Here is a 26,714-nt window from a genome sequence, read left to right on the forward strand (position 1 = left end):
CCTGCCTGAGGAGTGATTTTTACTCACTTTTAAACCCTGTGTTGACCTGACTTAAACAGTTTGTAGTCAGATGAATTTATCCTAATATCTGACTGGAGTTACCTTAATATTGAGCGCCCTGTTTTCGATTTCTGATGTACACTTCCGGATGATGAAAGGGATGCCGTCCTGGCTGTTCTTAGCCGCCTGAGTGAAGTCGATGCCGAAGAGGTGAAGCCTCCCCTGGAGCTTCTTGTGACCGCACTGGATGGCCAGAGTCTCCAGACACTTCTTATGGCAGGCCAATGAACACTGCACAGAGATCATCACAAAACTCAGTTATTGAGGGGACAAGTGAAAAATGAGAAATAGTGTGTTCAAAAGAGAAAATTCAAACAGAGCAGAGGGATTAAAAATGGAAGTGTTTTGGTTCAAGTCTGCAGCACAACAGCCTTTTAAAGCTGTGAAGCAAATTTTCTGGGTAAATGTGGCTGATAAAGCTCGGCTAACAGGAAGTTTTTGGGACAAACTCTGCTTAAATGCATTTACCTGCATGGATCATGTTTACATAGATAATGTACCTAATAATAGTATAAAAAAGGGGGGAAAACAAAAGAAATTCATGCTTAAAAGTCAACAAAGAAACCCTTATGTCTAAGACCTTTTGAACTGATAAGAAGATGGATTCCAGCACACTGCAGAGCTGCATTTTCAAGTTTTTTTCATCCACCAGAATTACATAACTTTGAACCTCTTCCAGGCTCTGTTTTGTTTTTGTCTGAACGTTTTATAAATATGGAAAGAAACTGGATCTGAAATAAACCAGCGGGGGGCACTGGGGTGATGGAGGAGACTCCTCAGAAGATAACAAAAGGTCTTCAGTTTCCACGGCCCATTCCCGACTGAGACCAGTCGCTGGATTTGGTCTCTGAGGAGGACTTTTGGCTGGTTAAAGTTTTTCCTTTAGCTCAGAGGTTTGATGAGGGCAGAGGTGGTCTCCTGCTTTTGTTTTTGTTTGATTCCAGCTCACCATGACTGATAAAGACGCCATTATAAACTTTGGCAACGTCCGTCTTGGACATGCCGCCCTGTGAATGCTTTGGACTCGCTGTGTGTACTGAAGGTCCAAACAGAGGATTATGGTTGGTTGGCGTTTTGTTCTACTACTTCTTAAGCAAAGGCAGAAGAAAAGAAACCAAGGTTACCTCCTCACACTCGGCTCCATGAAACACCACCAGGCCGTCACACTCCCGACATTTGGATGGAGCTCTGAGCTTCCTCAGCTTGTGGGTCTGAGCAGCTTTGGACATCTGTGTGTTTCTGAAGGGCCCTGGGGAGCTGGCTGTCTCAATAATCATCTCATTCAAACCTGCAGAGAGGACGGGGAAATAAAAGGACTATGAGTGCCATTAGACGGGTCTTTACTTCTTTTCCAGGAAAATATTTGTGTCGAACATAAAAAACATTTAATAAAGGGGTTAAATGATGCTAAGCTAGTGCACAACAAACTCTTCACAATCACAGAAGTTTTGGGTTCAGTTTGACTCACCTGTATCAGAGGGCGAGGGAGGCTCTCTGTCATCCAGGTCATCAGCAGACGACATGGTGCCAGTGGAGGGGGTTCTGGGTAATCTCCTCTTGAAGTCTCCTGCACAGTGATGCACAACACTCTCGTGAGTCCAAATCAACCCATTTACTCAAAGTCAAATCTACCTTTTATTATGTTTCTCTTATTCAAAACACAGTGATGGGAAACAGGAGCACCAAAAAAAACTCCTTTACTAGAGTGTGGGAGTGTTCAGCAGCAGCTCCACTTTCTGTGTTCATAACACTCCTACATGTATAAAGATGTATTCAGTGAATCCCCGACTTCAGTCAGGACCTCATACCAAGGTTAAAATAGTTTTGGATTTGTCATTACAGTTTAGTTTTAGTTAGTTTTGACATTTTTTTTCCATTACAGTTTAGTTTTAATTAGTTTGAGAGCGGGCATTCTAGTTTTTATTTAGTTTTGATTTTTGCAACAAGGCTTAGTTTTAGTTTAGTTTTAGTTTTTTCATACCTTATTAACCAGGTGCAGGATTTAAAAAGGTCAGAGTAAATATTTTGTAATACTGTTTATTTTCAAGTCCATCATAGTGCTCACTGCTCAGTCAATGCTGATACTGAACTGTTGGCTGCTGCCTTCAACACAAAAAATAATATAAATTTAAATAAACAAATATAAACATAAACTATGTAAAACAATAAAATATGAGCTTTAATAATTAGAAACTTGGACTATGTAACAATAAAGTCAGACTCACATGCAATTAAACTATTACAGATGCTCTGATTCATAGCTTCACCACGTTTCGTTGCAGCACAGCGCACAGCCAGTCAGTGCAGTAAACAAGCTCATCCCAGTACGTCACTATGATGGTGCCATACGGCACTGACAACTGCTGAAAACTGTCTTAAAATTGGTTGGGAAAATGTGTCGGATTAATTTAAACCCTAAAGGCTATTAACATTGTCAGAAACTATAACTAAGGGAATTTTGTCTATCATTTTAGTTAGTTTCAGTTAGTTTTGTGAACACAAGATACAGTTTTAGTTTACTTATCGTTTTTGTTTTCTTTTCTAGTTTTTATTAGTTTGAGTTAACTGCAATGTATTTTAAATTTCAGTTTTTAGTTTCATTTTAGTTAACTATTATAACCTTGCCTCTCACGGCACACAGCATCCATTAGTTAGATGCGATAGCATGGTTATGTTTTGGGAGCTCCCTGCCCTTTCACTTGCCTACATGGCATGCCAAAGCTTGAAGTGAGAAGAGCACACCTCCCCTCTCTTTCTTGTACATGTGCAGATTAAGCATCAGTGACAATACATCCAGTAAAAGCTTGGCTTGTTGCCTGTCTGAGTGAACGCTTGCCCCTTTTTTGCATATGTTTTACAAGAAGGCAAGCAGGAGAAAGTCGTCTTGAAGGTGGGGTGCAAAAGTTGATCTTCTGTGTTCACACCTGGAGCCAACTTGTAGCTAATGTGTCAAGGGTCTAAGGATGCTGGTTTACAAAGACATCCTTCTGTAACACAGAGCTCAGCCTCACCTGTACCAGTCACTAATTTAGTCTGTTTTTGTGTCGATACACACAGTTACATAATGTTAAACAAAGAGGCATTAATGTCAGTGGTTACTTTGTGATCTGACTCTGAGATAATTTGCGAACACAAAGCTGAGTGAACATCTCTTCAAAGAGAGTGTTGGAGTCAGAGCTGAGGAATGTTCCTGCTGTCTATCACCGTTGTTTTTGGTTCCTTTATCAGTGACATCACACTGATACACCTGATATTAAGAAACCTGTGTTGTGTAACAGCTGAGGGCAACCAGGTGAGTTTGATTTCACGCCTGAGTGATCAACATGAAAGAAAAGAGGAAGTTCAGGTGTTTTAAGTTCCCTGGATGTCACATCACAGAGATTCCTCGAGAGATTAAAGTTATTAGATAACTTACCTGTGAGTTAGATGTTACTTAAAACCAAACACTGACCACAGAAAGTCAAAGAAAGATGTTGCAGAGAGAAATAAAACCCCAACCCTAACTTAAACTAAACTTTAGGTAAATAACTGTCATGTAGAAACAATGTTATTTGTCTGAGGGTGCAGTCATACCTGGGCTCGCGGTGGGTGAGTCCATGGATCTGGACTCGCTGCTCCCTCCAGCACTTTCTGAGTCACTGCACATCCCCCCACCCTGACTGGCTGAAGCCCAGGGACGAAAAGAGGCCTGAATCCTCAGGGCTGCATGAAAACACATTACATGAACTTAGATTCAATCACAGCTGATTTATTTCTGAGATAGTGAGCACTCTCCTGTTTATGCTTTTATTCATCTTCTGGTTCAAGACCCACAGACAACAATATGTCGCAGGCTGATAAAAGATCTCCAGCCATCAGATGCTTGTGTTGAATTTCCAAAACATCACATGAAAGTACACACAGGTGGACACACAACCTTGGCCACTGGCCAGTTGGCTCCTATTTGGCGTTGTTATTGTCTACCAATGGGGCTTCCTGCTGCCTACATGAGCTAAACAAGCCTTTAAGTTGTGATTCCATTAGCCACTGAGGCACCTATTAGCTTAATGCCACCTGAGATGATCAAAACAAAAAAAGACAACTTCATGAGAAACAGGCCTTCAGTTTGAGGCCTAAAGTATTTTTTAGTTATCATATTTTGTTACAACTTAGAACATTTTTTTAATTTCCATCTGTCCTAGTCCATTAGCTTCACAGCTGCACAATGATTTACAAATACCTTTATTCTCTCTGGTTCAGTTTGCATACCTTGGATGTCAGTGCTGCTATTGGAGCGCCTCTCTGCAATCTTGGCGTGTTGAGCGTTAACGGGACTGTCCACGTCCTCTGCACAGAGGGGGTCAGAGGTCACGGACCCCTGGGACAGGTTACTGTGGGAGGAGTGGCTGGCACTCAGAGAGCGCTTGTTTAGAGGGATTCTGGGGAATAAAAAGAGATGATTCCGTGATTAGTTGAAAAAATAGGTTTAAGAGATATTTTAACACCAGAAATACAGACACTGTGAGTTTTGGGGTCCTCATGTCTCGTGTTTGATGTTTTGACTTACGGCCTTAAGAGCTGAGACATTTCCGTGTATTCAAAGTTTCAAAGTGATCTTGTTTTGATAAAGCCACATACAAACCTTGTTCATATATGATGAGAATCTCTCAGTACCCTCGTTTAGTGTGTTTGCTGAAGCGTAGAAGACTATATCATCAGTATATCTGAATAATATCTAATATCAACCAAGCTTTAAACTAAAAACAGCAGACTGTTATAATTAACGCCAACCAACGACTCAGACAGAACTGTGGATGTCTGATGTTTCAACCATACAGACCATTGTTAATCACAGTTTCTCAGAAACAAAGAAAGTAGGTCAGTGGGCTTATTTTAACCTTTTCAGGATTGACGCAGTGTATGTGTGTGTGTGTATGTGTGTGTGTGCATGTGAATGTGAGTGTGAAGTTTCATTTCCTGTTTTGAAAGCCGAATTCTTTGATCAGAGGGATCAGAGTGTGCGTGCATGTGTGTGTGTGTGTCAGGTGAGGGGGTGGGGGGGTCATAGCAAGAACAAAGCTCACTCTTATTATCTGTGTATGTGTGTGTGTGTGTGTGTGTGTGTGTGTGTGTGTGTGTGTGTGTGTGTGTGTGACTGCAGACCTCTAATAACAGCCCTGTAAAAAAAGAAACCAAATCTTTTTGACTAAGGGCTTCAAAGGAGCAAAGAGCCATCGATGGTCATGTGACGTTAGTGCATACTGCATACTTAGTTTGAAAGCTACTGAAAACTTTCATGTCATCAGCCCTCTGCCCCTTCTCCTTTCTCCCGTGACCGTAGCCATTTCCACAGGAAGCTCTGACCAACACACTGTTTTAACTTTTCCATAACAAGCTGCACCCTCTATCACTCCACCAAAGACTGCTGCAGTAACTCCAACTCACCGAGGTTTGAAAGCTACACAGAGGAGTCATGAAATCAGAGATGGCACTGAAGCATTGAGTCAGTTCCCACAGGGGTTAAAAAGTCCAACTTTACCTGTTTACATCCTGGTACTAAGACAGTTTGTTTCCCTATAGTTCATTTCTCTTTCCATGACAAAATTACACTTGAAATTATAAACAACTGACCTGTTAACGACAGATTAAGGGTTAAAGAGAGATACTCAGGGGCGTGGCCTGTTTGATTGACAGGTGGGAGCAACTAACTGTCTGCTAAATGTCCCCTCAGCTAATTAAGCCCCTGAACTTAACCTGGGCATCATGTTTGTGATTTTGGAGCCTTTTGAGGAATTATCTGTCCGTCTGTGCACCGAATTCAACAAACAGATCGTCCGAGAAGACTTCTACAGTTTCTACACTCAGCCCCAAAATAATTGTCGTTTATTTTAAGTCTCAACAGACGACCTAACATTTGCTTATCATGTGCCAAATATGATCGAAGCTGGCTCCATGTCCTTGTGGTTCAATCTGTTGATATTTTCATGACTCTTAAAACTTTAACACCAAAAATGGTGAAACTGAAACATTTTTCCAGTGAAATTAATAGTAAGAAACTTTGTCTGAGAATGTGAGCTCCACTAAGAGCTGCTTGTTATCTATCCAACAAAAATAACTCCATCACTTCCTTGATAAAATCTGAGAGTAAACATAAACACTGATAACTCAGTGGACTGACGCAGTTAAAATTAGACTTCAGCTGAAAGCATCAGATTCCAGCTGAATTGAGAGCTGACACTCAGATAAGAATAATGGCTTTTTAATGTGGATTTTCTGTAACTGTGCACTTTAATTTACCATCTTTTTGTCACCCTTCAAAGGAAAATAAACTCTAGAAAATGACTGTCTGATGTGAATCTTACTCGAACCAGCCTGTGCTGGTTCAGTGTGTCACGGGACTGGTGTTTCTCTCAGCAGTGTTTTGTTGCCTCACCCTGCGTTTTGTGTGACAGCAAAGTCAAAGGAGTGAGGCTCCAGGCGAGGCGCATCTGTGGGGAGACTCCTCACATAGTCGATGTAGCGCTGGCCTGGCTCGTACTGTTTGCTATTTTCACACAGAGTCTGGTGGTTCACGGGGAGAGAAACCACCTGGGCCTGCTGGAGCTGGAACCAGTTGACCGTCACCTGAGACCAGAAACAAGTTCTTCCTCATCACTCTGTCCTCGTTACTTCTGACACAAACATTCAAAGCAGAGACATCGAGACTTACGGCCTTGAAGGTGAGGTCACACTGAGAGATCATCTCTCTGATCTGAGTGATTATCACACTCTTAGTTTTCACCAGATCCACTCTCTTCATGCTGACATCCAGCTGGCAGGCTGCACTGTGCTCTTTGGCCTCCTCGGCCTGCAGACAAGGAAAGACAAATGGTTCTCAATAATTATATCTCAACCAAAGGTAACAACAACACAACTCTGAAGTGAATCTTGAACTTCTGAAACTCTGATTCATCCCTCATGAATCTCTTAACTACATGTGATAAGGTGTTGCAGCAGAACTCTCATCTCCACCCTGACATTTTCTTTCTATACTTAACCTTACGCAAATCTTTGCTGTGTATCTGAGAGCTGTTAGTAAACTAACTCAGTGTATTCCGTGTGCAGTTTCATTTTTGGAACCCATCGGGCATGTGAATTCTGCAATGTATCACTACTTTAGAAGTTAAGAAAGGGACATGTAAGCACAGTATTCAATTAATTTGCTGCTGTGATAATGGAGCAACTGAAAATGTGTCTGTGTTCTGCAGAGAGAAAAAACGTATCAAAACATGAAACGCCAGTGAAGGTGCTGTACCTTCTGCAGAGCCTCCTCCTCCAGCCGTCGCCTCTTCTCCAGCTGTTTGAATGCTGCTGCTCCTCCTCCTCCACCAATGTGCTCCTCCTCCAGCCTGCTGGTGGAAACCTTGGCCTTCTCGTACTCCTCCTGCCGCTGAGCCTGCAGCAGCCGGGCCTTCCTCAGAGCGCTGTCTGCCTCGTTCTGTGAGCGTGCAGACACAAATTCAGACTCAAACCGACCAACAGACATTACACCCAACACAGTGTGAACATAGTGTGTGTAAAAATGTGTTGAAAATGTCACAGTCATCCTTTGATGAATATCAAACAGTCTACAGTTCTACAATTTCATTTATCAGACCCTTTTGACCAAAGTGACATTTGGCACAAGCATGAATTAAGGCAGCCTAAAATAAGTCATGAGCTTTTTTATTTGATTCCAAGTGAAGGAGCTTTACTCTGTCCAATGTACATTAAAAACTGTTCAACATTTAAAAATGAATTCAACTACCACTATTTAAAGTCTGCGCTGGTTTGTAACCATCGTGGACTATGCCGATATGAGCACAACATCCTTGTGCATCAGAGTGTTAAGGTCACTCTACAATACTGTGATGCTGCAAATGCAGATACAGGGCTTGAGACTTGCTTTTTATGATGCATGATTAAAGTTTTGAGGTGGTGCACATCAGAAAAAGAGTGAAGGCTTCTGTAAAGGAGAGGTGAAGAAACACATGGTTCAGCGTTTGATTTGATCCAGAAGTCTTTAGAATCTAGAGTTTTAATAGTTTAGTATCTTAACTTCAGTTATTGATGCTTGTTCTGTCTTGAGTGATACAAATTAACTATTCTTGCAAGTCGTGGAAAAAAAAGTATGTGTTTTCCGGTGCACATGCATGTAATCATGACCCTCAGGCATCTCGAGAGTGTTCCTGATCTGAGCCCCCAGGTGAGTAAACATCTTCAGACTATGTTTACCTCTACAATGGTACTCAGCTCACTCACCATTTTCTTCTGCTCCCTCTGCCACTGCTCTTTGACCTCCTTTCGTAGTTTGTCCAGCTCATTCTTTCTGGTCAGGAGAGGCTGGAAACACACACACACACACACACACACACACACACACACACACACACACACACACACACACAGCCAGTGAGTCCTTTGTTATACTCCTAAAGTCTCATTTCAGAAATGGGTCCTTGGTCTCGTTGGATTACCTGCATGAATTTGTTGCTCTGGAGTATCGCTGCAGTTTGAAGTACCAGCTGGCTGTACTCAATGTCGTTTTTAAAAGCAGTCATGTAGGTCTCACAGAAAGGCATGAATTCCTGAAACCAAGAGGAGAAAGCCTTTACATTAATCCTAACCTCTAACTGGAAGGCAGCAAATCTGCAATCCCTGTAATCACTGGAAGAATCCACGCACCTGTTGGCTTGCGAGTGCCTTGGCTGATTCAGCCATCTTGGCGTAACTCTTTGCACACTCGATATCTGCAAAAATAGCATGCTTCAGTTACTTTAAAAGATCAGTCAATGCATCTGAGAGAAACCTATGAAATTATTTAGTGCAGAAAGCTTTAACCACAGCAGGCGTGTTAAACTAACATGTATGTTTGCCTGAAAACAAACCCGCTGTACAGGCTGACTGAGCGCTCTGTGTCACTGTGTGGACTCACTCAGTGATTAAGTATTAAACTGAAAGTATTCATTAACCGGTGTGCTGAACAAAAGGCCCTCACACTGCACACTCAGCCCACAGCGTGAATAAAACTGCATTGTTTCAAATCCAGCTCAGGTAAGAACATTTTCTCAGGAAACTGAATCCTGATTAATCCCGTCTTAATCCCGTTCTTCTCAGCTCAGCGTTACGTAGGAATAAAGGTGTAAAAACCTGAGCGTGGAGTTTAATCTAATATGTGAAATTTTTAAACACCTGTCGCTGCCGGAGGCTTTATTTCAGTACATGTTTAAAAAAAGCTTCAGGAATGATCCTTTTTTATATATAACTGAGCCAAACTGTGAAGTGCTGTGAAAGTAAAAAAGGATGACTCACTGAAGATAAAAATGTTTGACGAGGCTCAGTCTGAGAACAGGTGGAATATTTGCAGAGTGATGTACATGCCTGGTTTAACTTGTGCACTTTAAACATACCCAATAAAACCATGATTTCATCAACACACTGTTGCATTTAGAGTAGTCTGAGAGAGAACATTTAAATTCCAAACTAACCCATACTGAGGCGTTTCTCCACCCAGGCCAGCAGCTCTTTGGTGTATTTGGACCAGGCCTTGGCGTAGAGAAGCGCTGATTCCACCCCGCCATCCTGCTGCTGCAGCGTACGGTCCACCTCCTCTGCTCGCATGGGCGGAGACGGCCCTGAGAGATGCATACAGGTGAATTCAGTGATGATGCTAAGACACACTCCACAGAAGCCCATTCAGATAGTCATCCTGAGAGTGCTACGTGTTCGTAACAATGTCTTTATCTGTAAGTGTGAGTCAGCGGGAGAAGCCCACACTTCAGCTGAGTGCTATTTGAATGAAAACAATCTGAAGTTATTTTCTTCTCACAGGTGATGGGTCATCAGATGAAAGAATAGGTTGCTGAGACCAAGGTTATAATAGTTAACTAAAACGAAACTAAAAATGAAAACTAAAATTTATAATACATTGCAGTTAACTCAAACTAATACAAACTAGAAAAGAAAACAAAAACGATAAGTAAACTAAAACTGTATCTTGTGTTCACAAAACTAACTGAAACGAACTAAAATTATAGAGAAAATGCCCTTAGTTTTAGTTTCTGACAATGTTAATAGCCTTTAGGATTTAAATTAATCCGACACATTTTCCCATCCAATTTTACAACAGTTTTAGGCAGTTGTTAGAGCTGCACAGCACCATCATAGTGACGTACTGGGACATACTTGTTTACTGCGCTGCGCGCTGCGCGCTGCGCGCTGTGCGCTGTGCTGCGACAAAACATAGAGGAACAATGAATTAGAGCATCTGTAATAGGTTAATTGCGTGTTAGTCTGACTTTAATTGTTTTTAAGTCTGTCTTTCTTGTTAGAGTCCAAGTTTCTAAAGATTTAAGCTCATGTTATATTGTTTTTTATAGTTTTTGTTTATATTATTTTTATGTAATTTAGGTTATCATTATTTTTCATATAATTTATGTTTATATTTTTTATATTAAGTTTATATTATTTTTTTGTGATGAAGGCAGCAGCCAACAGTTCAGTATCAGCATTGACTGAGCAGTGAGCACTATGATGGACTGGAAAATAAACAGTATTACAAAATATTTACTCTGACCTTTTTGAATCCTGCACCTGGTTAATGCCGCGTTGCAAAAATCAAAACTAAATAAAAACTAGAATGCCTGCTCTAAAACTGATTAAAACTAAACTGTAATGGGGAAAAAAAATCAAAACTAACTAAACCTAAACTATAATGACAAATCCAAAACTATTATAACCTTGGCTGAGACTCATAAGACAGAGTAACCATTTACCAGGATAAAACAAAACATGTAGTAGAGGATTAGAGCAGGTCAATTTATTTTCATTTAAAGGTTGGGCCTGAATATGTAAGTAAATCAATCAATAAATAAACTGCTTTGTTTTTATTTCATTTTATTTATTTGTAGCAATAAATTCATAATTCTGGCAATTAACAATATGCAAAGTCAGTCAAAATTGAATAAAAAAAAAAAGCTGTCACAAAAAAATAATATCCTGCCTTGGCATGTAAAAGACTAAATCAAAAAGGGCAGGACACACATCTTTGTCTTGCAGGAAAAACTGCAGAATACACAAACCAACCAAATGGAGAAGCAGCAGAGCACCTTCTGTGTGAGGCAAAAATACTGAACATATCAGTAGATTCTGACTGAGTTATAAGAGACGGATTTAAAATCTGTATTTTGTTGAAGGAAATCATACTCCTCTTAAAAACAACTAATCTATCGTTGCAGGGATGCTCTACATAATGTTGTCAAAAATTAAAACAATCTGAGTCCATCAGGAACAAAAACAAGGACTCTGATGGAGCCCATATCTGAATCTACTCCAACAAGTTGTCAACAAATCTTCATAGGTTAAAAAACTACACAAAGGTCAAAACATCCAAGTTCTCAAACTCCACCCTTTGATTTGTACCAGCGAACAGGAGCAGCTGTGTGTTTCAGAGATGCGTCTTACCTGGCGGATCATCTTTCTCTGGACCGGATCCTCCAGATTCCACAGAGACGTTCTCAAAAGACTGAATTACAAAGAGATTGAAAACAAAATTTAATTCAGGCGGATGTGCTCTCCACTTAATGCCTGACACACTCTGTTATCATATTTTAAACAAGACTTCCTCTGTCGAGCTGTTATGAAACCTTCAGCAGGAAAACAACAAAACGTTACATCAATTCATCACCAGTAGGGTCCATTTCTGGAACATGCGTCAACCTGCAAGTGTTGGCTTAACCTTTGACCTCTGCAGTCTGCTTGGTAATGTTTCATATCTTTAGTCTAACAATTCAGGGGCAGTGGGGCACATCCTGGAGACACAGATTTAACTAATGATGAATGTGCTTTACACTGCAAACACACCTTCAGTGATCGATAAATGCTGATGTAACAGAGAGTTCTTACCCTGCTCCTCTTCATCAGGGGGAGCCCCAGCACCGATCCATTCTCTACATCTCCCATAAGGAAGTCAGACACTCTGAGAAGGAAACAGATTCACTGTTTGAGAAAGAAAGACTTAAGCTGATAAGGAAAGTAAAAAAGGGCAACTTTCTGATATCATCTGTGTTTAAAATTTAAAGGTTCAGAAAGACTCTCCAGTTTTAGCATCAGGATTTAAAATCTCTGAAACTTTAAGGGTTCAAAATTCAGAAGAGTTTCAGCACAGAGACCAGAATACACCCCAACTAAGTGAAAGTATGACAGAGACAACGATGTGTCATTTATTGTGGTTCATTCCCTCTTACTGAGGATAAGGTGATGAATTGCACTGAAGGAAAGAGATTCAGGAAGCTCCTGAGCTAACTGAGGAGCAGCAGAGATCCCAGCTGTCAGGAGAGGGTCTATCTTAATCTGAGGACTCCAGTGGCTCACATGCAGCTGCAGTTTGCATCACCCACCATCCAAAAGTCTTGTCCTACTGAATGCTACTGTTGTTTTTACAAGTCCAATCAGTGAAGCAGAAAAGCTGAATGAAAGTGTGTCTTTAAGTCAATAAGGGACAGATACTCCTCCTTTTATTTGTTTTGAGCTAACACTTGGTCTCTAACTTACTGCTGAATCAAGAAATCCTTTGCTTCCTTTCATCAAAGCTTCTTTGAGAGGTGTACGAACAGAGGCTGAAGAAGGAAGAGTAATCATGGAGGAAGTTTCCTATATCTAGAGAGGAGCAGGCCTGCTTTCACAGAGGCAGCCGTCTCACACTGCCATGTTTCTACAGTAACTAGTAACTAGTAACACACATATTTTTGTATTTACTCAGAGGCTGTGTGTGATGAACAGAGGAGAAGAGGAAGAGTTTGTTGATTAAGTCTTGTGTTGCATCAAAGGAGCTTCTTGTCCTTGTAGCCTGCCGTAACTTCACAAACAGGAGCAAGCAGGGAGTACTGAATTTGGTATAGGAACCAACCAAATTCTGTCAAATGTACCAGGTACCGATTCAGGTAAAATCAAAAGGTGCCGTGTTTAGGAACCTAAAATGCATCCTTGTGACTGTGAGGGAGTGGAAGAGTAGGATATTTTCATCCTGGACATGTACATAGCATTGCAAGTTTATATATTGAACAATAAATATGTCAAATTGAAAAAAAAATATATATATATATATATATATATATATATATATATATATATATATATATATATATATATATATATATATATATATATATATATATATATATATATATATATATATATATATATATATATATATATATATATATATATATAATATATCATTAAACAAATTGATATTTTTTAGCAAATAAACACAAAAAGTACCAAAAATCAGTACCGTTGAGTACTGGTACCAATTGGCAGGTACCAGGCATCAGTACCATATTGTTTCAGATGTGAAAAGTACCCATCCCTGGGAGCAAGCATGAGCAAGGGAGGATTTTAGTCTAGAATCCACCTGTCAGGTGTCTCTAAAAGTCCATATTTCTACACACTGAACCTTTAAAGCTCCTGTAAGAAAGTATAATGTTGAAATGGCCTTGTCAAACACCTGCGCTGTGGTGAGGGTGAGAGGAAAAGAAAAATAACAGTCTTCTTTCTGATGGTCTGGTTTGCTTTAGGCTGTAAGCCAAACGGAGGCATCATCATTTGTCTTAGTCTGTTTAGTTGGCAGCTCAACCTCCCTCACAGGAGCTTTAAAGCTTATTTTATCAGCTCTTAAACTTCATGTTTCATATTTCCTGCTCCAAAGATTCCAGCAGACAGTGAAATATGGGCAAAGTTTTATATTGTGCAATAAATAACTTCCCTCCAGAAAAGTCGGATGATCCATGGGAGTAACGGTGAGTACATAATACTTACACATTTCCAAAGGTGAACGCCAAGGTGTCGATAGCTGTGTAGATCTCTCCAAAGAGCTTCTGTTTGTTCTCCTCGTTCACCTCTTTAAAGTTCACTCCTGTCAGATGAAGAGAGAGAAAACCTCTGAGTCAGAGTTTAGAAACAAACTCAAACCCTTCATTCTGAAGACATCCTGCACTGGCGCCACTGAAACAGACATTTTGAGGCATGAATCTGGCGCTGTGATTCATCATCCTGTGCATGACGTCAATTAAACTCTCATTTGAGTCATACAGTACTCCTTAAACCACACTGAGCGCTCCGGGACTGTTCACTCTGTATTTTTATACATGTGGAACTGGAAAAGCCCCTCAGAGGAATCCAAAAACAACCCCGTACCTTAAATCAGAAAAGATAAGCACAGACTGAGAGTGTGTACGTTTGGCTGTAATCTGGAGAGCCAGTAGTTTCCTGCTGCGAGTCCAAACACAGCAATGACTGAGCGCAGAATGGGAGAAAAACAGCAGAGTAAATACGGCTGTAATCAGTCCTTGCAGTAAACTTCCTGCTCTGAGCGCGTGAGGAGAAAATAAACTAGCAGAGAGAGATGCTCAGAAAACAAGCCCAAACTCAGAGCAATAAATCAGTGATGTCACGGAGCGATCTGCTGCCTCCATCATTTCCTCCCTCTTTCCTTTTCTGGAGAACAATGGGTATTTCTAGAGTTCAGATCCTCCAGGAGATGATCCTCCAGAGAAACCTGATGTCAGAGCTTTATTTGGAGTTTAACCCGAAAGTTTTTCAACCCAAATGTTTGCACTTGTAGCAGAAGAAGAGAATGACATTATATCAAATCCTCGGTAATTCTCATTTAAAACCTCTTCTAACTTAACAGGCCTTCAAAAAGTCACACAAGAGGAAAACTCATCCATATCATACAGAACTTCAACCAATCAAAAACTCTCTGAATTATCTTCCTCTCATTTCTTCCCTCTGACTGAAATCTGATTCAGAAGTCTATATCCCAGCAGACAAAGTTTCACTGACACTTTCAGTTATTATCCTTAAAGTATAACAGACGTACGTCGAAACACCAGCTTTATGGCTGAAGCATTTAGGTCCTTTTGCGCCCCTCAATAGTCTCCTAAGCCTACATAAAAATTAAAAAGCCCTCAATACCTCAAAGGGTTTCTTCTTCAGTGACTGGAGTTCAACTTTTCTTTACAACACCTTCATCATGGTGAACTGAAAGTTTCAGGTCTTTAAGGAGGGCCAAATATCTCACCTGTCCCCAGCATAAAAACTTCACAGGTTCCCAGAGCAAATTCAACAAACACAAGCTACTTTATCCACCTTAATACAGGCACTGTTTGTTGCCAAATTTAAACTGTAGACACAAAACTACAAACACTTCTTTAGTGATTATAAAGCATTGAATTCAATCTTTTTCCAAAGCTGTAAACATTCTTCAAAATGGCAAAACTACAAAAAAAGAAAACTCCCTCTGAAACTTTTTGGTTAGCAGAAGAAAAGCCACTGATAGTTGCTAACAGTCAACTTTTCTGTCTTTAACTCTCAAAGTGATGTTGGAAAAGTTACAGGTCTTTAATAAGACCATTAGTCTGTTCCTCCATCCAGCCTGAGACATTTACTGACTCGGAAAGCAACCTTTCTGTTTGTCTGACGCAAGATTTACTCCAAAGACCAACACCTACTCAATCCCTGGATGTTTCTTTAGCTGCACTCAATCCAGGCTTTCTGAAGAGGTGACATTTACATCTTCTAAAGAATAAAGTGCTTAATACCCACCTCAAAGTGTCTCCATCCTCTCCACAGATTAACAGAAGTTATTGATCATGAGTCTTGGTTGGCTTAATCTTGTTTTCCTCATCTGAAAACTTTTTAAAATCCTGCTGTGAAAGTTTGAATCTTTGCGACATCCAACAGAGTGTTCTTCTGTCCAGCAGAAGAAACCAGAAAAATAATCCAAGAATAAAAATTCTTTGAATCAAACCATGACCAAATCAAGAGAAGAGGTCAGAGAGATAAAAAAGAAGAGGAGTGTGATGGGGTCCACTGTCCCCGGGGCCCTGGAGCCTCTCCTAACCCAGGTCACATACAGTAGCCTCCACCATTCAAATCTCCTAGCTCTCCTGTGTTGCTACATCTCCACCTCTTCTGTCCCTCCACCCCCACAAGCCCCCACCTCCAACAGGACATCCTGAGGCTCGCTGGAACACAATGCTCGAACTCGCTCAGGCCCCAACCAGAGGTCCAAACGTGGAAGTTACATCATCGAGGAAAAATGGTATTGTTTCAGTGGAAAAGCCCAACGCACTCGAAACACTCGCCAAGTGCACGGTCCTACGCAGAAGTCACATCGAAGAGGGACTTTTTCTTCTGATACAGAGCAACTAAAGGGGAAGATACTCAGTGTAGGAGTGAAATCTAGAGAAGCATCACAGAAGGAAGGATGTGACCAAAGTTTGCATGAACAGCTGCAGTTATCTCCCTCTGGATGTTCATAGAGGGGGGAGGAGGAAAAAGGTCTACATTCACTGTACTACCTCACCTGAACTTACAGAAAGTCCTTTTTTAATCCTTTGTTTCTGAAGACAGCTGATCTCCTGGTCACATGACCCACAGACGCAGGGACACATGTTGAACTTACTTTACAAAAAGTCAAATGAATGTGTGTGTGTGTGTGTGTGTGTGTGTGTGTGTGTGTGTGTGTGTGTGTGTGTGTGTGTGTGTGTGTGTGTGTGTGTGTGTGTGTGTGTGTGTGTAAGTGAGGGTCAGGAAATGAGTAATTCTGGCCACCTGGTGGCCGCAGTAAGGTGATACAACATGCTCCACTGCACACCTTTAATAAAATGGACGTTTGTTTCACATTTAAGCTGTAAAATTAAAAATAAAGAAAAAAACAGCAAAATTAAAAACCACTGAGACTGTATCAAAGTTAAAAAAAATCAGCTTCTTTAACAGAATTTGCTGAAAACATGTGACAGTAAAACCATGAATAAAATAATTCTTTCCAATCCAAAGATTTGGACTCTTTTTCATATATCTATCTTTTCTTGAAACAGTGTGCAGAGAGTTTTTAGGGTGAGCAGAACAGCCCTCACAACACAAAGATGGACTGGACATATTAATGCAAACACCAAATCCAAGCACCTTGACTTTAACTCTGAAAATGTTTGTCTGTAGTTGAGGTGATGAGGGAACGCAGCAGTAAGAGATGTTTTCTGTTTGTTTGTTTTCTGCTGTTGTGTTGCTTGTATTCTTGCTTATGTAACTGCTAAGGTGTGGTGATATAAACAGCAATACAAAGACATCTGATTCTGCACACAGTACCCCATCCTCATTACCTAATAAAACTATTTAAGCTCACCTGGACTGAACAGTCAATCAAGCAAAAGTTCTGCTGTGCCTGTGTGTCTCAGCTGTGACCTGCAATCGCATTTACTCTTCATTTAGGCCGTATTAGAGACAGAGACCAGGCTAAACTGCACCTATTTTATGAGACAAGTTGGGAAAAGACCTAGTTATGTATCTGCATTCTTTAGAATCCATAATTAAAGCAATAAATCCAAATAATAATCCGCCAAAGCTCAGGCTTTGTTATCCTGAAGTGTTCACAGTGTTTAAACACGTCTGAATGATCGTCATGTTGCTGCACGAAGGACCAGACTCTCATGCAACTAATAATTGTTTATACCGCACAAATGTACACACCCATTTGTGTGTGCATGTGTGTGTGTGTGTGTGTGTGTGTGTGTGTGTGAGTGTGTGTGTGTGTGTGTGTGTGTGTGTGTGTATGTGTGTGGACTCGTTCCAAATATTTCAGTGAAGGTAGGCTTCATTCACACACCGCGCCTGCTCGTGCTTTGTTCTCCTCACCATGTCACTGTTCTTATTAAGTGAGCGCTCTGCAGAAAGCTGTGCAGCTCGTCTCCGCGATGCAAACGGAGACGAGGTAAACTCGGGGGATTCTTGTGTGCTGGCCAAGTTAAGAACCGACCTGCGTGCCAGATCATAATCTCAGGGAATGAGAAAAGGATGCCTCTGTGTAGTTCCCTCGGGACCGGCAGACAAAGGACACCCGTGTCTCCCGCTCCTGAATCTGACTTCCAAATATTATTTTCTGACTCTGTTTGGTGAGAGGTTTGAACTCATGCTGCTGCATTTTAAACACCGACTTCTGAAGAGCTGCATTACTTTGAAGCTGAATGAGAGCTTTCAGAAACATTCCCTGGGAGGAGGGCTCGGGAGGACGGTGTGAGAGAGAGGACAGAGTCCTAGTGGACGTCCAGGAGATAAAACTGTCAGGGCAGAGGGGGGTTCGATAAGAAGAGACAGAAAACAGAGCTAATGAGGAGTGGAGGAGTAGCTGGGATGTTTTACAGGAAAGCTGTGAGTTATATGTGTGTGTTTGTGTGTTTGAGGAGACCGGCTCATCATGGCTGACCTTTGACTGTGGCGATGACGGTTCCAGCTGTACTGAGGATGTCCACCGAGTTCAGGCTCTGGTGTTTGCTGATGATGGCTTTCAGGACTCGCAGTAGCTCGCCCAGACGCTCGTGGACCGCCTGGTGGAGGCAGTCCTGGTGCTCTGAAAAGATTAAAAAAAAAACATGAAAAAAACACAGCCAACTTTCCTGTGTCACAATGCTCTGATTTTTCATTAACTTCCATTCAACTGAATAAAAAACAAAGCAAGGCTCTGCAGCAGGATGCAGGAGTCTCAAAGCAGGTTACTTACTTTGCAAGACTGAACACAAGGTATCTTCTTTCATTATTGTTTCTGAGTGAAATACTGAAAGCAAAACAAAAACTAGAAAAGCACTCAGAGAGCGCAGACCTCCTCCAAGCATATTGTGATTGTCACGCAACACTTTAGTCCTACTTTAATGTTATACTCCCTTTCAGCAGACTGTCTGCTACAACTTGCTGTTAGTTTCAGGTCTGTAAGATAATTTGTTACCTGACAGTGTTGAAAATTATGATGACCCAGTACATATTTCATATTCCAGATCTTAGTTTCCAGATTATTGCCAGGATCTGGACCATACTTTTACATCTGTCAGAAATTATTGTGACCTTGTCTTATATTGTTTTGCAAAGTAATCCGACCATTTATTGTGGAGTTATATACACATATGGTGAAAACAGCCCAATCTCACAATGATAAAGAATCCTTTAAAGAAATCTTGGGCCCAGATAGAGATCCAGATCACCTCCCAAATTTAATCACTTCTTCCTTGTCCTATTTTGAACATGTCCTGAAAATTTAATCAAGATCTATTTGTTACTTTTTGAGTTATGTTGTTCACAGACAAACAGACAAACTCTCCCAAAAGCCCCTTGGCGGAGGTAAAAGAGTTGTTTTAGTCTTTGAACCTGGGTATTGGTCTCTAAAACAACTGGAAAAGTTTATTTTCCTGTGCAGAAAGTGAGCAGAAATGCTTATTGTGCACTGTAAAAAAAGTAGACTCATGATTTTCCCTTTGTTTCGTCCTCTCTTTAAAGCCATTGGACTTCAGTAACCATATCTTACTCAGGGGACGCTGGTTGTATCATTTTGTGATTTAGGTGTTTTAAATGTTTTAGTTCAGATCCAACAACATAATATGTAGTCAGGTGACCTGCTCTCAAACTATTAGCTGTGGGATAACTGATATTATCTTTACCACTTCTTCTTGTAGGGTGGCAGAAAGCTGCAGCCTATGCCAGCTGTCACTGAGTGAGAGGTGGGGTACACCCTGGACAGGTGTCTTCAACTTTTCATGTATGTGTTGGTTATTCTGTGTCGTAATACCAGAAAAAGTGTTCATGCTTTAAAATATTTAAACTAAAATGATGTGTTAACTTATCAGACTCGCACATCATCTTACATAAGATGACAAAACATCTCTCAAATCTCTGACAGAATGATCCCACAACCTTTTTATCCTTTCACAGATAAGATACTAGTGAGAGGGAAATCTGTATCTTCTGGTGTCCAAAGATACAAACATGCAGTTGCTAAACATGAAGATATCCGCAGAGGCTGTAAAATCCCACCTTTCTGAGGCTGTTTCATGCCCTCATTTCCCACAGAGCTTTAATCGAGGTTTTCTGTATTGCAGCAACAAAGCTTCACAATCATGTGCCCAAAAGGCTGAGCAGCTTTTAAACAATCCTCTCCTTCAATGAACAGAGCAACAAAAGTGCAAACAGGATTACTGAGTGACAGTGAAGCTTTGTTTAGACTCTGACACAGAACTGAAGAGTTTCTGACAGTAATTCTGTTTATTCATGCTCTCAGTTAACAGTTAGTTGGTCAGTGAGGAGCTCTTATCTCAGGTATGTGGCTGTGGGAACTTAACAGGTCTTTACTCACCCTGAGTCACCACCGCTCACAAAGAGACGAGCTGCTTTCTGCTACCCACTAACCTTGACATCTTTACTCCTGAATGATTAAGAAATGAGGTCATGACCAACAGTTCTGATGATTTTTACTACTTACAGGAAAACTGCAGAGGAGTGACACAGCTCTGACACACACACTTTAAGACACACATTTAAAGTGTGAGGCCGCTCAGCTGTAATCACACTAAATATGTTGTAAGCTGCTTGGCACTTTGTTGTAATTCATGCTTTAAATGTGGTAATCATATTCACGTGCAGCATTTGGTTCTATTTTAGGCCTGGTCTCATTGCAACTCCCCTGCAAATACAGGAGCAAACACACACACGCGCACACACAAACACACAGACAGAATGGACACAGGCGGTCATTTTGTGCTGACGATCAGCCCTGGATTACCCCCTCATGGAAGCAGGGATCAGAAAGACTTTAGCTGTCTCCCATTTTGTCTTTTATTCATTAGCCCTCTTTTTTGGAGCGGGACAAACAGTGCCGCCAGCGTGGCTAATAACTCTGGGTCTGTGTGTCCACCGTCACAATGCCAGCTGAGGCCCTGACCCGGAAATCCAGCCAGCGGAGCAGCAAGTGACAAGTTCACTTTGACCAGCAGGTCTCCACAGCACAGGGTTATCAAACACTGCACTGAAAACAACAAAGTATGATCTGAAACCACGAGTGTACTCTTCAAACCCACATAAGCTGTATCTGCTGTAGACTGGACACACCTGAGGAGACACCTTAAGGAAAGACGACTCTTTAAAGACAAGGTAAAGGTGTGTTTTGGATCAATCAGCTGACAGAAAGTAAGTTTTATTATGAGACCATAATGTGAACTTATGAGCTGCTTCACTGACAACCTCACTGCAGCCAATCAGGACTCTCTGATCATCAACAATGACCCACTTTACATCAACTCAGAGCACTGAACTGATTGTGTTAGTGGAAATACAGCTGAGAAAATAACACCTGAGGAAGGTCAGAGGTATTTCCAGGTGAGAGGGAAAAGATCCACACAGAAACACATCACCTCAAACAGCCGCCTGTAAGTCCCAGACAGACTCAGACACAGACACCGACACTCTGAAATGATTACATAAGATGTGCACAAATCGCAGACTGTCCCTCTCTACATGAACTCCTCTCTGCCAACTCGCTCCCAGCCGGCAGAGAGCTGCTCCACAGGACCTGCAGAGTCCTTTCCTCCACCATGGCAACCACCTTCATCCATCTTCATCACATGTCATGCACAGCTCCCTCGTGCCAGGGACAGAGTGCTTTTTGATGACGAAAGCTCCTCGTCCTTTTATTCGGCTGCCCAGCTCCCCACGAGGCAGGAAAAGGGCCGGTGCTGAGCCCTGGCACTGCCACACATCGGTCTGGGACTCAATAACAATCCCATAGAGCCGACACACAGAAGAGCTCAGAGTACTCTGTCATTGAAAAATGACCGTAAACAATCCCGAGTGAAAAGGATCATCTGCTTATTTTACGCTGATGTGACTCGTTGAGAGTTCTCTTAACAATACTGTTGAATATAGTGTTTTTAGTTTTACTGCTAGTGGAGAAAATCTGACACAAATAGGGAAAAAGTAAAATGTGAAGGAAGTCTGCTTTACTCTACAGCTCTCTTTGACTTGATGGAGTTTAAACAGCTCCCTCGTGCCATTCTTACACTCTTCACACTTTTAACTGAATTTATCAAAAACAATTTGTTCAAATTTCTGTCACTAAAGATATACAAAGTGCTGACAACATCTGTCTTAAAATTTTAATGAATTTAGAAAATATTCCGGAGAACAAAACTGAAAGTGAAACTAAAAAAAACAGACACAACATATTACTCACAACTCAGCACTCCAGGTGTGATTAAACTCAACTATTTAGACTTCCAGTGAGTTCCTAGCAGAGTTCAAGGTGTTTCAATCATGTAATCTGTCATGTAAACAAACTTTAAAAAAGTGCCTAAACTGGCTTTGGTATAAACTGAGTGCTCATTATTTGGACTTTTTCTAAGAGCTTGTGTCGTTTGTGCTGCCAGCACCTTTTTCCTTTACAAAACCATCACAGTTCAGTGTTTCCAAAAGCCAAAACCCCTCAGCATCATCTGTGCTTTTGTCGCTGCGCTCTTGGTTGAAAATTATGGCAAGCTGTTTCAACATTTAAATGCTCAATTTTGCCTAGACTAGAATTAGAAAAACAGATAACTTTAATTTTAAAAAAAGTAATTCTTATTCTGTCAAGTAAAAATGTTGTTAGAGATATCTTGAATTGGAAGAACAGATATCTACAATTGATTTGCAGATATCCGTAATTCACGTTTTGGATATTCAAAATGACATAGTAAGTATCTTGAATGAGAAACACATGAAAGGCGAAAAGTGACAAAATGGTGTTGTAGATATCTGAAATGATAGTTGTGGCAAGGCAGAATGTATTTTCAGATATCTGGAATGTTCTTTTTGTCAAGGCAAAACTGAACTACAGATATCTGCACCAAATATCCAGTCTAACACCTTTAAATGTTAAAACGGCTTGCCATAGAAAATTGTTCAACTTTTAGAACACCTACACACTTTTCAGTGTCACCTCTCCACCTTTTTGGAGGGTAAACGAACAAAGACATCATGTTTGTGACAGAAAACAAAAACAGCCAAACTTCCAGAGTAGTAAAGTTTTTTCAAATGTTGTAAAATGAATTGAAATATCAGCCTGTTTGATGCTGACAGAAGCTGATCCTCAGAAGAGATCTCCCTCTCACAGCCCGTCTTACAATAATTCGATGAGGTTCACGGTTTACAATGAGCAGCCTTAAACTGAAGCCGTCAATCAGTCCTGGTCAGTTTAGATCCCATTTATAGACATTATCCTTTCAATGACAAAACACACACAATGGCCTAAATCTTCCCTGCTCAGGCTTTGCACCCATTCATGGACAGAGCATCTGAACCCTGAGTCCTGCAGGCATCAGACCCGGCAGTCCGGAGGTTTATTAAGGACAAGTTTGAACCATGAATGCCCACGAGACACTGGCTCTTCCTTTGCAAAGCTCCGTGGGCTTCAGTCTTCAATCAATGGCGGCTGTGTGGCCTATTGGACCAGCCTAAATGGAGGCTAATTAGCAAGACATTATGGTTGCATCCACCAGCCCAGCAGGATGCGGGATAATGTACAGAGAGTGATTATTTAACCCCTCCACTGCCACTCTGGGACACACACAAAGGGAAGAAGACCCATTCCCACCCATTAGAGGGAACAGCTGATCAGTGGGTTTTGTTTCAGCTGTGGTTTTGTTGTGTTCGGGAACAGACAGAAAGTCTCAAAGGAAGTTTTCGGTGCTTAAAGTTGCATAACAGAAGGTGTTTCAGAATGCAAATATTAGTCCTGACCAAACTGGAGAAAACAAACAGGTTTGAGGGAAGTTCTGTTTTCTCCTGGGAAGGCCGCTGAGTTTTCCTTCAGGAGTTGTTTGAGAGCAGAAAACTCACTATTGTCCCGGGGGCCGCGAGCAAACAGAGGAACCGGTCGCCTCATGGGCCTGCCTCACGAAGCATTTATGGAACAATAAATCACAACGGCAGCTTTTCACTTTGCACGGGAAAGAGGGATTTGAGTACGTGTCTTTGTCCGTGTGTGATGGTCAGCGGTGGGAGGATTGTGAGGAGTGATGGGGAGGAGTTCTGCTGGGTGGGGGTGTTATTTGGGGTACTACTCTCCTTTGGGATTTGTCCTAAATTTACCCCTGCACCCCACTTCCCTGCACCAGTGGGGGTTATGAGAGGTGGAGAGAGGGACATTCCTGGGCATAATAAGCCGTGCTGAATGAAGGCTGCAGGGGGATCAGAGTCTGATCCTGATGAGAAGGAGGCCGCGGATCAGGAGCCGCTCTGAGGCTGCCAGTAACACATTGCCAGGTTTTTACTTCATTAGCGTCATGGAAACCCAACATTCCTGCCTCTTGTTTGGGAGCGGGGATGGGGGACGCAGGAGCAAGGGGTGAGGGGGGATCCATAATGAAAACACTGTCGGATCATTCGCTGTCCAGATGACAACTAAATACCAAAACACTCTGACGCAGAGCAGATCTGACAGACTAATTTCATCCATTCATCCATACATACATGGGGCACCACAGACCATTCTTATAACATTCAGTCCAGAAGGAAAACATCAGAACTGATCATATACTTACGTTATCATAAAGACTTTCTCCTGCTGGGAGCTTTACTTCACTTTGTCCAGTTATACGTTAATTATTCCTTTGATATGATTAGCAGGATTTAAAGAAAACATGATGCCACCGTTCATTGATTGTAGTTCACAAGAGATGCTCTGTGCGTCTTATTTCTTCATCCCTAAAATGAAAACTCAAATATGGACAGCTAACTCGTCAAACGATGAGAAGAAGAAGCGAAAGATGGCTGAAACAACGTGAAACTAAAGAAAACAGCACATTTAACTAAAAGGAAGATGTTAAAAAAAAATCACTATTTGCAACCTTGGACCTCTTGTACCTTTGCTTTTCTTAATTTCCATAACTAGATTTATCCATGTGTGCACTCCATTCCCACGTCTTTTGGTCTTTAGGTTATTTCAAGCCTGTTTTTGGCTTTATCCGAATATCTGCTGGCATCATTGTAAGCTGTTAAATGTTGCCCGATGCCCTGAAAGGCTTAATCGTCATCAGGAAAAAGCTCATGAGATCCAAGATTGCTCACGTCACAACAGATTTGGATCTAACAGTGTCCTGCAGGAGATGTCACAGATTTGGAAAGAGCTTGATCCATCCTGAACTTTGATTCACACACGAATCTTTGTGACGATAAGATGAGTCTTATGTAAGGTCAAATTTGCAATGTTTCTTTCTAATCAAAGCTGTGCAAAGAAAACAAATGCTGAGTGTTTGAGTCATTGAAACATTTGTTGGGTCAGTTCAGTATTTTACAAAAGTTGACATCAAACTTTTAATTCACGAGTCTGAAGTGGTTTATGTTTGTCTGCAGCGTGTGGACTGCTGTGTCATAAATCCACTAGTAAGTGTTTGAAACAGATGCTGATGCTGACCCTGGTAACTTTTTCTAGCTCAACATGAACTGCTTGACTCTTTAAAGCACTCGGACCTGACACAAAATGACTTGGCAACATTCCTTTCGCCCTGACCCTAGCTATGCTCAGTCATGCATAGCAAACGTTGGGAGCAATGTATTATTTATGGTTCAAAACATTTGAGGGAGCAGAGGGGTGCTTATTGCTACAAAGCAAGTGTGAAATCACTAAACATGTCACAACTGAGTCTGCAGAGGTCCGATCAAATGGAGGCAGGGGCGGAGGGGCTGGAGAGGATGTTGGACAGGTTCGCCATGACCAGTGTCAATCAAACCTCTGAATGTGAGCTCCTGAGTCAGACCACAGCTGGACATTCCTGCGACTCACCCAGATCACTCAAACCGCGGCAGTGCTTCAAAGAGACTGAGGATTCATCAAAAGCTACGGCTGAGTGAGGCTTCAACGACTCTTTGAGGCTCTTCAAGAAAGCAACCAAACGTAGGTCTAATAATCAATCACTGCGTGACTCAGTAACCTTTTGTTTTGTTCCTCTTCAGTTGGGAGAAGAAATGTCACATTCTTCACATTACTCTCAGCACCACATCTTCAATTTATGTGCAATGTGAGAAATGCCCAACCACAACTGGACCTCGCAAAATGGGTCCACTTAACCTTTAACACTCGGGCAGGGTCAGTGCAATGGGTGGCCCATACATGCCTTGATATCCCCCCTCCCTCAAGGACTTCCTGTGGTCAGTGGCCCTGGTCCACCTCTGTCGACAGACCACCGGCGGTCCACTCTGCGGATTAGCAGATTACATGCAGCTGGTAAAAGGCCGGGGGAACTCTGCCATCCCAGACCTCTCTGCTCACACCGAGGCGTTCCCTGTAGCTTCACCTTTGAAGCTCTTTTTCCCATGACTGCCTGCACAAAGAGCCGGCGTTTAAAAAAGAGCCCCGGGCTAGACACACAGCACCTTCCACCTAGGTGGGGGGCTTTTATGTTGCCTCTCTGCAGGCGTCGGCCTTTGTCGGGCTTGTTAGCTGTTAGCTCAAGGAAGCAGAAGTGAATGAAATATATGCTCAATGGGCACTGGAGGAAACGTGTGACATTAAGTTTGACTGAGGATGACATTTGATATATGTGTTGTCAGTTAATTCAGATCTGATAAGAGGACACATCCGGGCCCAAAGGAGCCAAATGTTCCAGGATTTCTTTCAAGTCAACAAACCCTAGGATATTTCTCCCTTTAGTCCTTCGCATATAAATGAGACGCTCAGTGTGGAGTGAAGAATTTTGTTTTTCCCCCTCTTTCATTTCTCTTTGGAGCTGTCTGTCACAGCCAGGAAAGACAGGCAACCTTTCTCTCCTGACCCCCCCCCCCCACACACACACACACACCACCAC

General features: G+C 41.6%; 1 protein-coding gene across 3 annotated transcripts in view; it reads right to left on the reverse strand.

The window, feature by feature from the left end:
• Window positions 1–26,714, reverse strand: part of arhgap29a (Rho GTPase activating protein 29a) — a 42,334-nt gene that overhangs the window by 4,319 nt on the left and 11,301 nt on the right. For 2 of the 3 annotated variants that reach the window (XM_074693695.1, XM_074693696.1), the window contains 16 exons: window positions 18,323–18,466; window positions 13,876–13,972; window positions 11,962–12,034; window positions 11,521–11,581; window positions 9,546–9,692; window positions 8,743–8,807; window positions 8,535–8,645; window positions 8,320–8,400; window positions 7,334–7,516; window positions 6,749–6,886; window positions 6,473–6,663; window positions 4,309–4,478; window positions 3,634–3,762; window positions 1,529–1,627; window positions 1,185–1,348; window positions 103–291 (listed from right to left, as the gene is read on the reverse strand). In XM_074693695.1, the coding sequence (XP_074549796.1) occupies window positions 103–291; window positions 1,185–1,348; window positions 1,529–1,627; window positions 3,634–3,762; window positions 4,309–4,478; window positions 6,473–6,663; window positions 6,749–6,886; window positions 7,334–7,516; window positions 8,320–8,400; window positions 8,535–8,645; window positions 8,743–8,807; window positions 9,546–9,692; window positions 11,521–11,581; window positions 11,962–12,034; window positions 13,876–13,972; window positions 18,323–18,466 (2,042 nt within the window). Of the gene's footprint in view, window positions 1–102; window positions 292–1,184; window positions 1,349–1,528; window positions 1,628–3,633; window positions 3,763–4,308; window positions 4,479–6,472; window positions 6,664–6,748; window positions 6,887–7,333; window positions 7,517–8,319; window positions 8,401–8,534; window positions 8,646–8,742; window positions 8,808–9,545; window positions 9,693–11,520; window positions 11,582–11,961; window positions 12,035–13,875; window positions 13,973–15,663; window positions 15,976–18,322; window positions 18,467–26,714 lie in introns of those variants that run through there. The other variant, XM_074693697.1, reaches the window with a different exon arrangement.

The sequence above is a fragment of the Halichoeres trimaculatus genome, unplaced genomic scaffold (genome assembly GCF_033239565.1).
Source record: "Halichoeres trimaculatus isolate MK-OKI-2021-1 unplaced genomic scaffold, fHalTri1.1 fHalTri1_scaffold_18, whole genome shotgun sequence".
Taxonomy (NCBI): Eukaryota; Metazoa; Chordata; class Actinopteri; order Labriformes; family Labridae; genus Halichoeres; species Halichoeres trimaculatus.